The sequence below is a fragment of the Amphiura filiformis genome, chromosome 3, assembly GCF_039555335.1.
Source record: "Amphiura filiformis chromosome 3, Afil_fr2py, whole genome shotgun sequence".
In the NCBI taxonomy this organism is placed as follows: Eukaryota; Metazoa; Echinodermata; class Ophiuroidea; order Amphilepidida; family Amphiuridae; genus Amphiura; species Amphiura filiformis.
Genome location: NC_092630.1, coordinates 35,093,338 through 35,105,175, shown reverse-complemented (window position 1 = coordinate 35,105,175; position 11,838 = coordinate 35,093,338). Strand labels below are relative to the sequence as shown.

General features: G+C 36.6%; 1 protein-coding gene across 1 annotated transcript; it reads left to right on the top strand.

Annotated features, from left to right (window-relative positions):
• Window positions 1–225: 225 nt before the first annotated feature.
• LOC140147219 (transmembrane protein 26-like) lies at window positions 226–8,828 on the top strand. The gene is made up of 3 exons (XM_072168999.1): window positions 226–449; window positions 6,861–7,020; window positions 7,390–8,828. Exons 1-3 carry the CDS (start codon window positions 226–228, stop codon window positions 8,011–8,013), a joined length of 1,008 nt encoding a protein of 335 aa, XP_072025100.1. The 3' UTR covers window positions 8,014–8,828.
• Window positions 8,829–11,838: the final 3,010 nt, after the last annotated feature.

Genomic DNA, 11,838 nt, shown 5'->3' with positions numbered 1-11,838 from the left:
TTATTTCCATTTCAATAACTTCTATTATATAGTGTGTCGATGGGTAGTTTGACGCATAACTATTTACAGGTAGTCTTGACGTTGAGTTGTCATAATTATACACAACACAATAAATCGTTAGTGTTAACATTTCGTTAATATATGCAGACGAAATTGTCATGCAAAAGTATGACAAGACCGTTCTATGTGGTTTGAAGTATACATGACTTCTAGTTCGTGAACATCATGGCTACTCCCACTGCCAGAATGGTTACAGCAGCTTTCATTTTCGCCGCATGGAAGGCTCTCATCAGTAGATCGTTGTTTGTAATTCATGGCTTGATCACCTTTTGGCGTGTTAGTGATGTCTATAAGGACCCCTTGTACTATCTATTACTGGTTCCTTTTGTGCTTTTGCTCATTGAGTATCCGGTCACTACCAAATGCACTAGAACAGGTGAATGGAAATGGTACGGTAACTATACTTTTTATGAATTTATTGATATAAATCTTTAAGATTGGTCTTCAATGGTTAAATTAATTTTATAGCATCAACAACAGCCTATACTGGTATTCCTAGTGAACACAGTCCAATCAAACTGACAGGTATGCTAATGTTTTATGTGTAAATCGTTTGAATTCAGGCACTTTGCAAATTGACGAGGTTCCTTGAAAATACATGCCCCAGTAAGTTGTTTAGTTGGATACTCATTTGGACAGAACTGATATTCGTGTTTCGATCTCATCTAATTATTTATTTTGTTTTGTTTATTTTAACTTCCGTATTCAAGGTAATAGCAAGCGCAATAACATATAATTTTTCTATAGTGACCCCTCACTGTGTTAAGGGAACTGGAATGAGCGTTTTGAGCGTTTCGACAGTATTTTTGTGGGACATGAGAGCACATCAGACATATCGAATTGCATTCTGAATACGAAGAATGTCTTTCTGATATCAAATAATTTTCATTTTATGAAATTTACGATATAATACAAATTTTATGATAAAATTTGATATTTTTCACATTTTTGAGATATAGGCCTAACAGTCCTCGACACACATTTTATGGCAAATCATTAAAAATTGATATTTTTGATATTTAACAGTACTCGAAGTAAACTTTATAAATCTGATGATTTATATTTAAAGTGTATGTAGCTGGGATGAAAAGCCGACGATCAATTGAAAATTTTGACCTTTCATATTGAAGATATGGATTTTTTTCCAAAAAGACCTATTTTTTTGTTGGTGTTTTGGGGAAAAAATCCATATCTTCAATACGAAAGGTCAAAATTTTCAATTGATCGTCGGCTTTTCATCCCACCAACATACACTTTAAATATAAATCATCAGATTTATAAAGTTTACTTCGAGTACTGTTAAATATCAAAATATCAATTTTAATGATTTGCCATAAAAAATGTATATACATTGCGAATTTCAAAAAATCAAAATTATTTGATATCAGAAGGACATTCTTCGTATTCAGAATGCGATTCGATATGTCTGATGTGCTCTAATGTCCCACAATAAATACTGCCCAAACGTTCATACCCCTTCCCTTAAGGGCTTTCAAGTGCTATGGCGTGTGATGCCTACTTATGAATTTCAAGAGGACATAGGTCAAAAGCCATAGGTCACAGAAACAATTGACCTTTTTCATCCAAACATCCATCTTAATAAATTGATACACTTACCAGTCCATGACGCATATGTCATGTTCAACAATATTCCCATGTAAAATATTTTTGGTCAAAACTAGACAAAAATCACCAAATAATGGCATTTTCACGCATAAATGAAATGCATTGAATTAAGGGACGAGTTTGTTCATAGCTGTTAAATATCCATGTGTTATGTATTCTGCACACCAAACATGATGTTTCCAAAATCATGAATTTTAGAGAAATAGCTAATTAAAATGTGACATTTCTGGGTAAAAAAATGACAAAAATCTTTAAGTGGCCGTTCCCATGGTTACGAAATAGAGCGTACACATTTGACAACATGGTGGGAAGGATTCTCCTGACTCTTCTGAACATTTTGATATATGATTTGTCCAACGACGCAGAAAATTCATGGGCTGGTCCTTATAATACTGCCTGCTTGTTCATAAGAGTCAAAAAGAAATTTCATTCTTGTAAAGGAAACCATAAAACGACACATAACATTGTCGTATAGTATAACACATTACGTGCGGAGTTTGAAGCAAGAAAAAAGTTTTAAAAAGTACATAATATAATGAATATTCAGTATGATATTTTCCAACACCGAAACAAGTCAGGTATTCATATATTCTTCCTTAATGTATAAAACGTAATCTTTATCATCTTATTATGAAAGATTGGTCGGCATTTTCTTTTCCATGTTAATTTGTTTTGAGGATTGATACCTTTGTTATTTGATTTTTTCTCCACCACTTTATACGTTACCATTTATTTAGGGTCTCTGTATCTAAATAAAATCTTGAAAGTGACACAAGTCATATCGTTTGCTTTATTACTGTTAGAATATAGCAATACAAATAATGAAACACTAACCTCACCTCACCTCACCTCACAGGCCTCTGTCGAATGTAGCCCTCCTCAAGTAGTTTCCATTAACTGTTCTGTGCCATCTTTGCTTTTGTCTTCCCTTCTTCTCTTTCTTGTTCCATACTGCAGTTACTGTCCGTTTTCCTATACACAATACACAGTGCTCTCACAATTGACGCGACCTTTACAATAGTGTATGTAAGAAGTATAGGCATTTTGCCTAGTAAAATCACTGTGTGAAAAATAACCGGCCAATATTTAAAGTATTCTCCAAACTTCTAGCAAATACATTTCTCTAACATGACCTAAAATTACAGCTAGGTTAGATGTTCAGAAATAGTCGCACTTTCGTAAAATATGAGTGAGGGCAAGACATAGCTAGCTCATAGCTAGCCAACTCCCCGTGTGGATGGAGATTTGACCGAAAATATTGGTAACGGACCGCTCACTTCTGAAGAATGCCACAAAAAAACGGTACAAGCTACTTTTAAAGTGTTCTATGAAATTCTAGAAAATAGAGTTTTGTAACATGTCCTAAATTTTTAGCTAATTTAGGTGTTTGGAAGTAGTCGCACTTTTGTGTTTTAGGAAGGATATGTAAACGACAGATAACACCAAAAAATATGAAGAAATTATTTCCAAACCGTGTTAAGGCGTGGGGTATGAGCGACCTTGAAGTACAGGTATCTGGAGAAGGGAAGCAACGAGTTACCCCAAATCACAGCGACAGGTAGTAACTTGGCCGCCGAGTGTTAATATATATTTATTTTGGAAGGTTCGTGTTTGTTTTAAATTTTTGGGCGTTTTCCCAAAATTTGATATTTTTGGTGATAAAAGCGACATGCCAAAGACAAATCTTTTTGTACATACTTTGTTATTGCTAATACAACTTTTTTCTGCATACCTACGTTACAATTCGTTTTGGAGATTTAGTAATATTATAAATTTTGTGACTGCATTTTGGCGTTTTCGATGCGATTTTAGGCTTACCGTGATTTAACGTTGATATCTGGTCTTGCTCCTTTTATAATTTCACTTTGATCGTCTGCTTTTGTAAATAACAGAATGTAGATTGGCTCTGAATAAGTCTCGTAGTCCTCTTGGTGGGTTTTTTCATGATATATTTAGTTTGTATTTGCATGTAACAACCCAAAACCGACCTCTGATTTCAGGGTTGAAGGCTGTTTTCGGAATGCCCGTAGACTCAAACAAGTGCACGAGTGGCGACTATGGTTTTATACTTCCCGCATTGATGATTGCGTCTACGCCTAACAATATACTTCTTTCTATATGTTGACTGTAGCTGGTATATACACTAGTATACAAAGAATTGGTTACATGTCAATGACCATTAACTTCAGGGATAGACCCTTCGATTATTTATGCGCCTTTCTATCATGCAGTATCTTTACCCGCAGACATTAGCCCGTGTCATTTGCCAATATTGCGTAACGTTAAAGGTTAATACATTTCGAAGAAACTGTGTGATTCTATGGCCTAGCGGTCTAAGGTGTTGTGCTTCCTAAGTTGCTGTTCTAGGCGTCGCTTGTTCGAAACCGTGCGTCTGTCACTTTTCTTATGCTGCTTTATTTTTCCAACGTTAGGGCCTAGAAAAACACATTTATAATTTCTTTTTGTATTATTTATTTATTTATTTATTTATTTATTTATTTATTTATTTATTTATTTATTTATTTATTTATTTATTTATTTATTTATTTATTTATTTATTTTATTTATTTATTTATTTATTTTATTTATTTATTTATTTAATGACGTTTTGGGGCTCGCCAGAACGGACACATTTATTTATTTATTTATTTATTTATTTATTTATTTTTCGATTGATTATTTGATGATTGAGTGAGCAGATTTATCGATTGCTACTTTAGTTGTGGGATTTCTATTTGATTTTTTGTACATTAGTATTGATTTTTTCCGTTAAGCATTATCAAGAATTAATATCACAGGTTTTAGGGTAGATAGAAAGTTGGCTTAGTGATACTAACCGTTGATTCAGAACCGGAAGGTGCAGGGTTCTATTCCCACCTATGCCTATTTTTGAAAGAAGACTTGGAAAATTTCTGCAGTAAGTTTATTTGGCGCGTGATCTCAGTTATTCATTTTCTGATGGCTGTGCCTCTTACAGACACCCTCCCTCTGGAATCCAAACCACGGTTCGCTCATGCTCATTTTCAAGAAAGCTGGTTAACAAAAAGCAGACCATTGTCTCAGTTCGTGAACAAAGGTCCACATACCATTGTTAACTTGCGTTTCCTTTATAATCGGTTACCCAACTGAAACTATAATGAGCTGCATTGCGATACCGCACAGGTAAAACAGACACTTGTAATTGTGCACAACCAGAGAAGATCTGATTTAATCAGTTGGGCTGTTTTCAATGAGTGTTATATTGGTTTAAAAGCTTTTAATGGGGTTTAAGTCCTTCAAAGGTCGTGGTGAATTCTACTGTAGACATGACTGCATCATGCTTGGCTGCCATTCAGTTAAACTCTTTGTTCATCTATGGTCCTCGCAACGAGTTATATGACCTGCCCATTTCTTTGTCTCTTTGATCCTTTCAATGATATCTTTAGCATTTGCTTTGTCCTTCATTTCAACATTGTTACTCGTATGGTGATATATAGCATTTTTCATTCCATTCCATGCTATGCTACCTTGAGTTTTTGTTCCAAACAATTGGTTATTGTCCAAGTTTCACAACCATAGGTCATTGTAGGTAATACACACTGGTTGAATTCAGTGTCGTTGGCAATCTTTTGTCACATAGGATATCTTTGTCCATTACGTTTTGTTACCTGGAGAGATTTGATCATGTCTCACCTCCTTTTTCAACCAAATCGACGGTAATAACTCTTGTAGTGAGGGATCAACATTATTGCCTCAGGCAAAACTCACTTCCTCATGGGAACTGAATACCACATAAGGTCATTTTTATGTAACTCATTAACCCATTTGTGTTATATACTGCCTCTAGCTATAATGACATCCTTATGATCTAAGCAAATCATTGCTTTTGTATTGGTGAATGTTCGGAAAGTACCAATTTTGTCCGGAACATGCGAGGTCTAGTCCGTATTATTAGTCCGCAAAAGATAATTCAATTCACTCTGGTTCAGAGTTTGGTTACTTTGTCCGAAAAAGTCTACAAGAGTCCGCAAAAGTCCGTAAAATCCTAGAGCTTGTGATAGAGCTGTATACATGAAGTCACACCCAGCTCCAGTCCATTGTTAAACTATTGATATAAAGGGTCATAAAAATTCTGGCCCTGTTGGCTGTGAGCAATAAAGTGTTAATTGCAAATGGTCATGGTTACTGAACATGGTTGAGTCTAAAATCTTTTCCTATTTTGTTTTATAATTTTTGCATGTTTTTACTATATATATCCATGGTTAAATGAAAAATGTGACTTTGCCGGGACGTGTGCGAGCAAAGCGTGCAAAAATTTCCCATTTTAATGCTGAAATGAACTGAAATAAGGATAGTTGTGGCCTAAAAAACCAAACGGAAGATAAGCCTTACAAATTGGCCAATTTTGGCGGTCGGTACGCCACTACTATATTTAGTGGCAACATTCAGGGCGTTCCACGGACAGGCTGGTTAGGAAAATAGCACTTCCGCAGACAGAGTCATAGGCTTAGGAACCGGGGGGGCTTGAGGGGGCTCAGCCCCCTCAATAATTTTGGTGCGGGGCTGGAATACCTTTCAGCCACCCCCCCCCCAATAATCCTAGGTGAACTTAAAAAATTGTGATAAAATAGAGGGAAATGAAGTGTGCCTGTCATCATGCATTTGATGTTACACTTACCGAGGAAGAAGAAGAAGAAGAAAGGGGTCTTTGTGACCTATATTTTGCAAAATTTTCTGACTGCGAGGGGGAAACCCCACTGGTGCACCACCCAGTCTGGCCCCACACCATTTTTTAAATTTTCAGCCCTCCCCCCAAGTTGAAAATCTTCCTAAGCCTATGAGAGTAGCTGTCTTGAACATGCGGTCGGGCTCTAATTTGCACACTGCTGTTAGCATGGTTAGGTATTCAACAAATTATAGTGCACCAATATGCTTCAATATACATTCTGCTCTAGCGATAGTCTGCTATTTTGGTTTTTGTTGATGTTGCTCATTTAATGGGTAATTTTTTCAAAAAACATTCCAGCCCCTCCACCTGGAGATTTAGTGGTATGTCCCTTACCATTTAATGAAATGCCATTATGATATTTACTTTCCCTCGGGGTAAAATTCACCCTTCCCTGCGAGGCTCTTGATTATTGCACTACCCACAATCAACTACCATTGACCCTTTTTTATTATTTGTATATTTTCAGGATTTGTCCCAGCCTCTTCTTGTACATACTTGGCGTAGTACCCGGCATATGGCTACTCCAACTTGATGCGTTACATTCAAGAGTAGAACATATGAAAGTATCAGGATCGCAAGTGTGTGGTACCTACGTAGCCAATACAACATTTGGAGACATACAAGGAGTAGGTAGTACCAGGCGCGTAACCATGCAAAGGGGAGGACATGGGTACAGGATATTCCCTCGGGAAAATATTTTTCGATGGAATCGGCCTGGAAAAAATCAACAATACATCAACCATTATCTGATACTCTAAATCGGTACAAATAGTTTTGTCTCCTAACTTGAGAAGTAACATTCCCCAGAGGCATTTGAAAATATTGACAGTTCACAAGCGATTTGGCGGGGGAAATTTTGAAATATTTCATTAAGTGGCACATGTAACGTAATTTTAACCCCGCCAAGAATAATTATAATCATAATAATCTCTCTGCTATATCTGTTGGTGGGGATAAGTTTATAAGACTCTTTATTTCTATTTTGCATACAACAGATTCAAATCCCATTGGAATTGAGCTCGGCGGAATGGACACTGGCTCTGGAACAAATTCTTCTCGTTCTTCTTATCCTCGGAAAATGGCTATTACCGAGAGGTCATTTATCACGTGACCAACTTGCTCAACTTCTTATGGGTTACATTGGTGTTGCAGCTGATAGTCTGGAGTTCTCTCTGGAAAGCCTTAAGGAACCACAGGTGCTCTGCGATCTGGTTATCATCATCATCATCTTATCTATCTGGTCCTGGAGTCTTCTTCAATTCTGCCTCAATACGACCGCACTAGCGATTTCAGATGAATCTGATGATAGTGAAGAAGGAATAAGAAGCGCTTGCTCTGGGTGTTATCAAAGTGATATTTGGGCGCTAATCGTGTCTGTTATCTTACAAGATGCGCCTTATCTGGCAATGCGCTTATTTTTGATGATATACGTTGGGGCTATTCATCAGATGATGCTGTTTTTCACATGTAAGAACGTGCTCGTAATCAGTCTTCAGTTTTACCGCCTTGGTGTTTTGTGCTGTGGTAAGGATGATGTCACAAATGCAGAGTTTGGTAATGGAGAGGTATCGACACGCGAAGAAAGAACCCAAATTAACCCAAATGTAGTTGTTGATTGATCCCCGGATTGATCGCGGACATTTAGCTGTTTTTGAACATCTAATTTTAATTTACATAATGTGCTTAAGCTACTTTTAATAATTTATTTGAAAGATTGTGATTTTTCAATATGGCACACGCTTTGACACACTTACGATTCCCTTGAATAGCAGCAACGTGATTTTCTAAAGAATTAGCAATGAGGGTAAGGGTCGGATCATACTTCATATTCAACGTCCATGTCAAATATGCATGAACCTGATAAATCACAATATGCGTCAATGAAATGTTTGCACGTCTACACTAAGATACTAGGATTTCTAGACTCGGGTTAAGACTTTCGTCGGCGAAAGAAGTACATGCAAGTGAAAGAATTACTTTCAAGTGAAATAATTACTTGCAAGTGAAAGAATTACCTGCAAATCGAAAAGGTTGAAATTTGAAAGGTTGTGCAAATCATCTCTAAGAGACGCAAGACGATGCTACACATAGAATTGCTGACAATATAATGATTATAATGACAAGATGTATCGAGAAAACTTGCCTTCACTGAGAAAGTCCACTTTCGAATTCGCGATTAATGGGTGCTGATTCTTTGCAAAACAAAAGATCCGCATTGTACATGTCGCGTCACCGGGAGATGATAATGTTTCAAAATAACAATTCAATCTTTCAGAGGCGCAACATTTCAGTACACATTTTCCCCCCAAAAGACCTAAAATTTTTTAGGTGTTTTTGGGGGAAAAAAATGTGTATTTCACAATACGAAAGGTCAAACTTTTTAAATGATCATCGGCCTTTACTCCCAGCTACATACACTTGAAGTACATATCATTAGATTTATTTATAAAGTTTACTTCGAGGACTGTTTTTTAAATTTTTAATAATTTGCCATAAAGTTTGTTATATATCACGAATTTCAAAAAATTAAAATTATTTGATGTCAGAAGGACATCATTCGTATTCAGAATGCAATTCGATATGTCTGATGTGCTAGCATGTCCCATTTTCTACTATTGTTTTATACTAATTTTAACTGACAGCCTTTATAAAAGCTCCTAAATATACATATTGTAAGAATATATCCCGAATGTTACCATTTTAAAGATTCAATCCTTAAACCGACAATAGCCGTCGGACTACCCTATTGTAGACAAATCCATTTTCACGCATTCCTACACCTCAGTGGTAGCCATAGCCGCGACGGGGACCCAGCCATCTCACCTAAAATGTGAAATGATGCGGCCTTGAAGGGTATTTTAAACTGCATTCTATCACCCGTGTTACACTTAGACAAAAGAATGATGACAGTTTACAACACAAAAGAATCTAACATCGAATTTTAAGCGGGTTTAATCCACCCAATTGGGCATTCACAACACATGTTTGGTGCATGTGGGGACCCTATAATGGCCGACCAAATCCTGACCACGACTTGGCTCGTTGGATTCGTCTATACCTGCAGGAGCTGTTGAGGCCGGGTGTTGAGGTCATTGGTCGTTTTAGTCGTAACATGGAATAGGAAAAGTAGACCAATAGTTTGTATTGCCCCCGCACGCGCAGACCTTCCTCGGGCCCAGACACATGTGCATTGAAACGATTGAATTAATTACGTCACGGGCACGCGTACTTTGTGTTAGAGCTTACGGGCGATGAAAAAGTGGATATAACAATTTATTATATAATGTAAAATTTATTTTAGAATTAAATCCATATTATAACATTTTTGCCATAAAATGTTAGCTTTTACTGTCAGATATATCCCCTTTTATTTTTGAGCCGACCAACTTCGGCAAAGCAAAGAAAATTGGAATTTACTACCAGCGCACATGTCGCCGATACGTACCACTCCTTCGGTCATGTTGTTGTACGACCCTTTGTTGTGTATATCACCGTCCCGCACGCCGTGTACGTACTGTGTGTTATGAACATCGTGTCTGCGTTCGACTAATAATTCCATCGTAATAATAAAGCGCCGGTTCCGGCGTTTTATTCAAAATCTCGGATTTTGACAAAACTACAGCACCTAGAGTCTTGATTTTTGCAGGGTATATTGGTTTAATAAAGTACAATTTAATCGTGTAAAAAAGGAATTTTAAAAATTCAGTGAGGGCGTCTTCCTCAGCAAATGTTATAATATGGCTTTAATGAATGCGTTTGTTTGCTGTATTATCGCCTTAGTAGCCCAGCAAACACAAAAATGTTCTTAAAACTGTATTCGAAACGTTTTAATAACATTTGAATGTCGGGTTATATTAAGGTAATGAATACGTTCTTAAAACGTTGTTGTAAAACATTTTGGAAAATATTTTTATGAATGTTATTAAAACGTCTTTATATCCTTATCATAACCCGACATTTAAACCTTTTCTTGAAAACGCTGTGTGTTTGCTGGGATATTCTTTTCTTTACGCTGTAAAAATCTATTTGTATGCTGTTTCTCGTCTCATATTCACGTATTATATGGTTCCGCCATATGCGGGCAGAGCCTCGAACTGGCAATATATATGAAAAGAAGTATTACGTAACTAGTTGTTCAAATTTGTGCTAAAACGTCATCTCTGAAATAAACAAAATTGGGACTTTTCCTCAATTTCTCATTTATAGACACTTGTCGAAAGCAAATGAGCTGAAAACGTGCGAATTTTGACTATACTTTTAGAAAATAAAGACGCAACAAGCTGAAATAAACGGTGGATTATTTTAACCACATTTCACTGGTATTATTATTATTATGATTTGGTAATGCGCCCTCTTCAAATCTGCATGTTTCCGAAGACACCCTCTACGTCGCGCGAACTTTTACATTTTCTACATCCGTAACATCCGCCACTTACTGGCCCCCACCACTTTAATTACGTACATACATGCATGCTATGATTTGTCTTGCAAAAGTATATTAAAAAGAACGGTCTGTGTAGTTTGGAGTATAATAAAGTACACCACGGCTACCGCTATCAGAATGGCTATAACGGTAACTTTCATTTTCGCCGTATGCAAGGCTCTCATCACCAGATCGTTGTTTGTCATTCATGGCTTGATCACATTTTGGCGTGTTATCGATGTCTATAAGGACCCTGTGTACTATATTTTACTGGTACCTTTGGTGCTTTTGCTCATTGAGTATCCTGTCACTATGAAATACACTAGAACAGGCGAATGGAAATGGTAAATAGACTTTGTTTATGAATATATTGATATAATTCTTTTGAATGTGCCTTCAACTCAATGGTAAAATTAATTTTATAGCATCAATAACAGCCTATACTGGTATTCCTAGTGATCATAGTCCAATCAAACTGACAGATTAGATAATGTTTTACATGTTAATCGTTTGAATTCGGGCACTTGTAAATTGTCGAGATTCTTTGAAAATACTGGCTCATTATCTATGCCTTGTAACGTGATATCTTTCGTTACCCCGATTGTTTACGAATGAGGGCAAGTGTCATTTTTTTCTCTTCTACACATATAAAATCTGAATTTTTGTCAGTTTTTGATTTCAAAACGCAAGGTTGTTTGTCAATACGCTCGCTAACGACTATCGTATTCTTTCAACACATATATTCAAGTGCAAGCCTTAAAATGCAAGGCTTCTTTAGAAAGCAAAAAATACGGGAGATACTCATTATTTTCTACCCCGGTATCAAAAGATTTATCGTCTGAATAGCAAATCGTGCATCAGAGGAGGCTTAAAGGCATTCCTACAATGCACTATGATTGGGAAATTTGACCAATATAACCTAATTTTAGAGGCAAAGTCCCCATTGCCACACACACAAAATGGTCATTTTAAAACTGCAGCCAACGAGCTAATAGTTGAGACTTAGGACTGATATTTGATT

Excerpts from the sequence above, each read along its gene's own strand:
- LOC140147219 (XM_072168999.1), top strand. The coding sequence starts at position 226 with ATGGCTACTCCCACTGCCAGAATGGTTACAGCAGCTTTCATTTTCGCC. Across the intron at positions 450-6,860 it reads AGAACAGGTGAATGGAAATG|GATTTGTCCCAGCCTCTTCT; the intron begins GTACGGTAACTA and ends GTATATTTTCAG. Across the intron at positions 7,021-7,389 it reads CATTTGGAGACATACAAGGA|ATTCAAATCCCATTGGAATT; the intron begins GTAGGTAGTACC and ends TGCATACAACAG.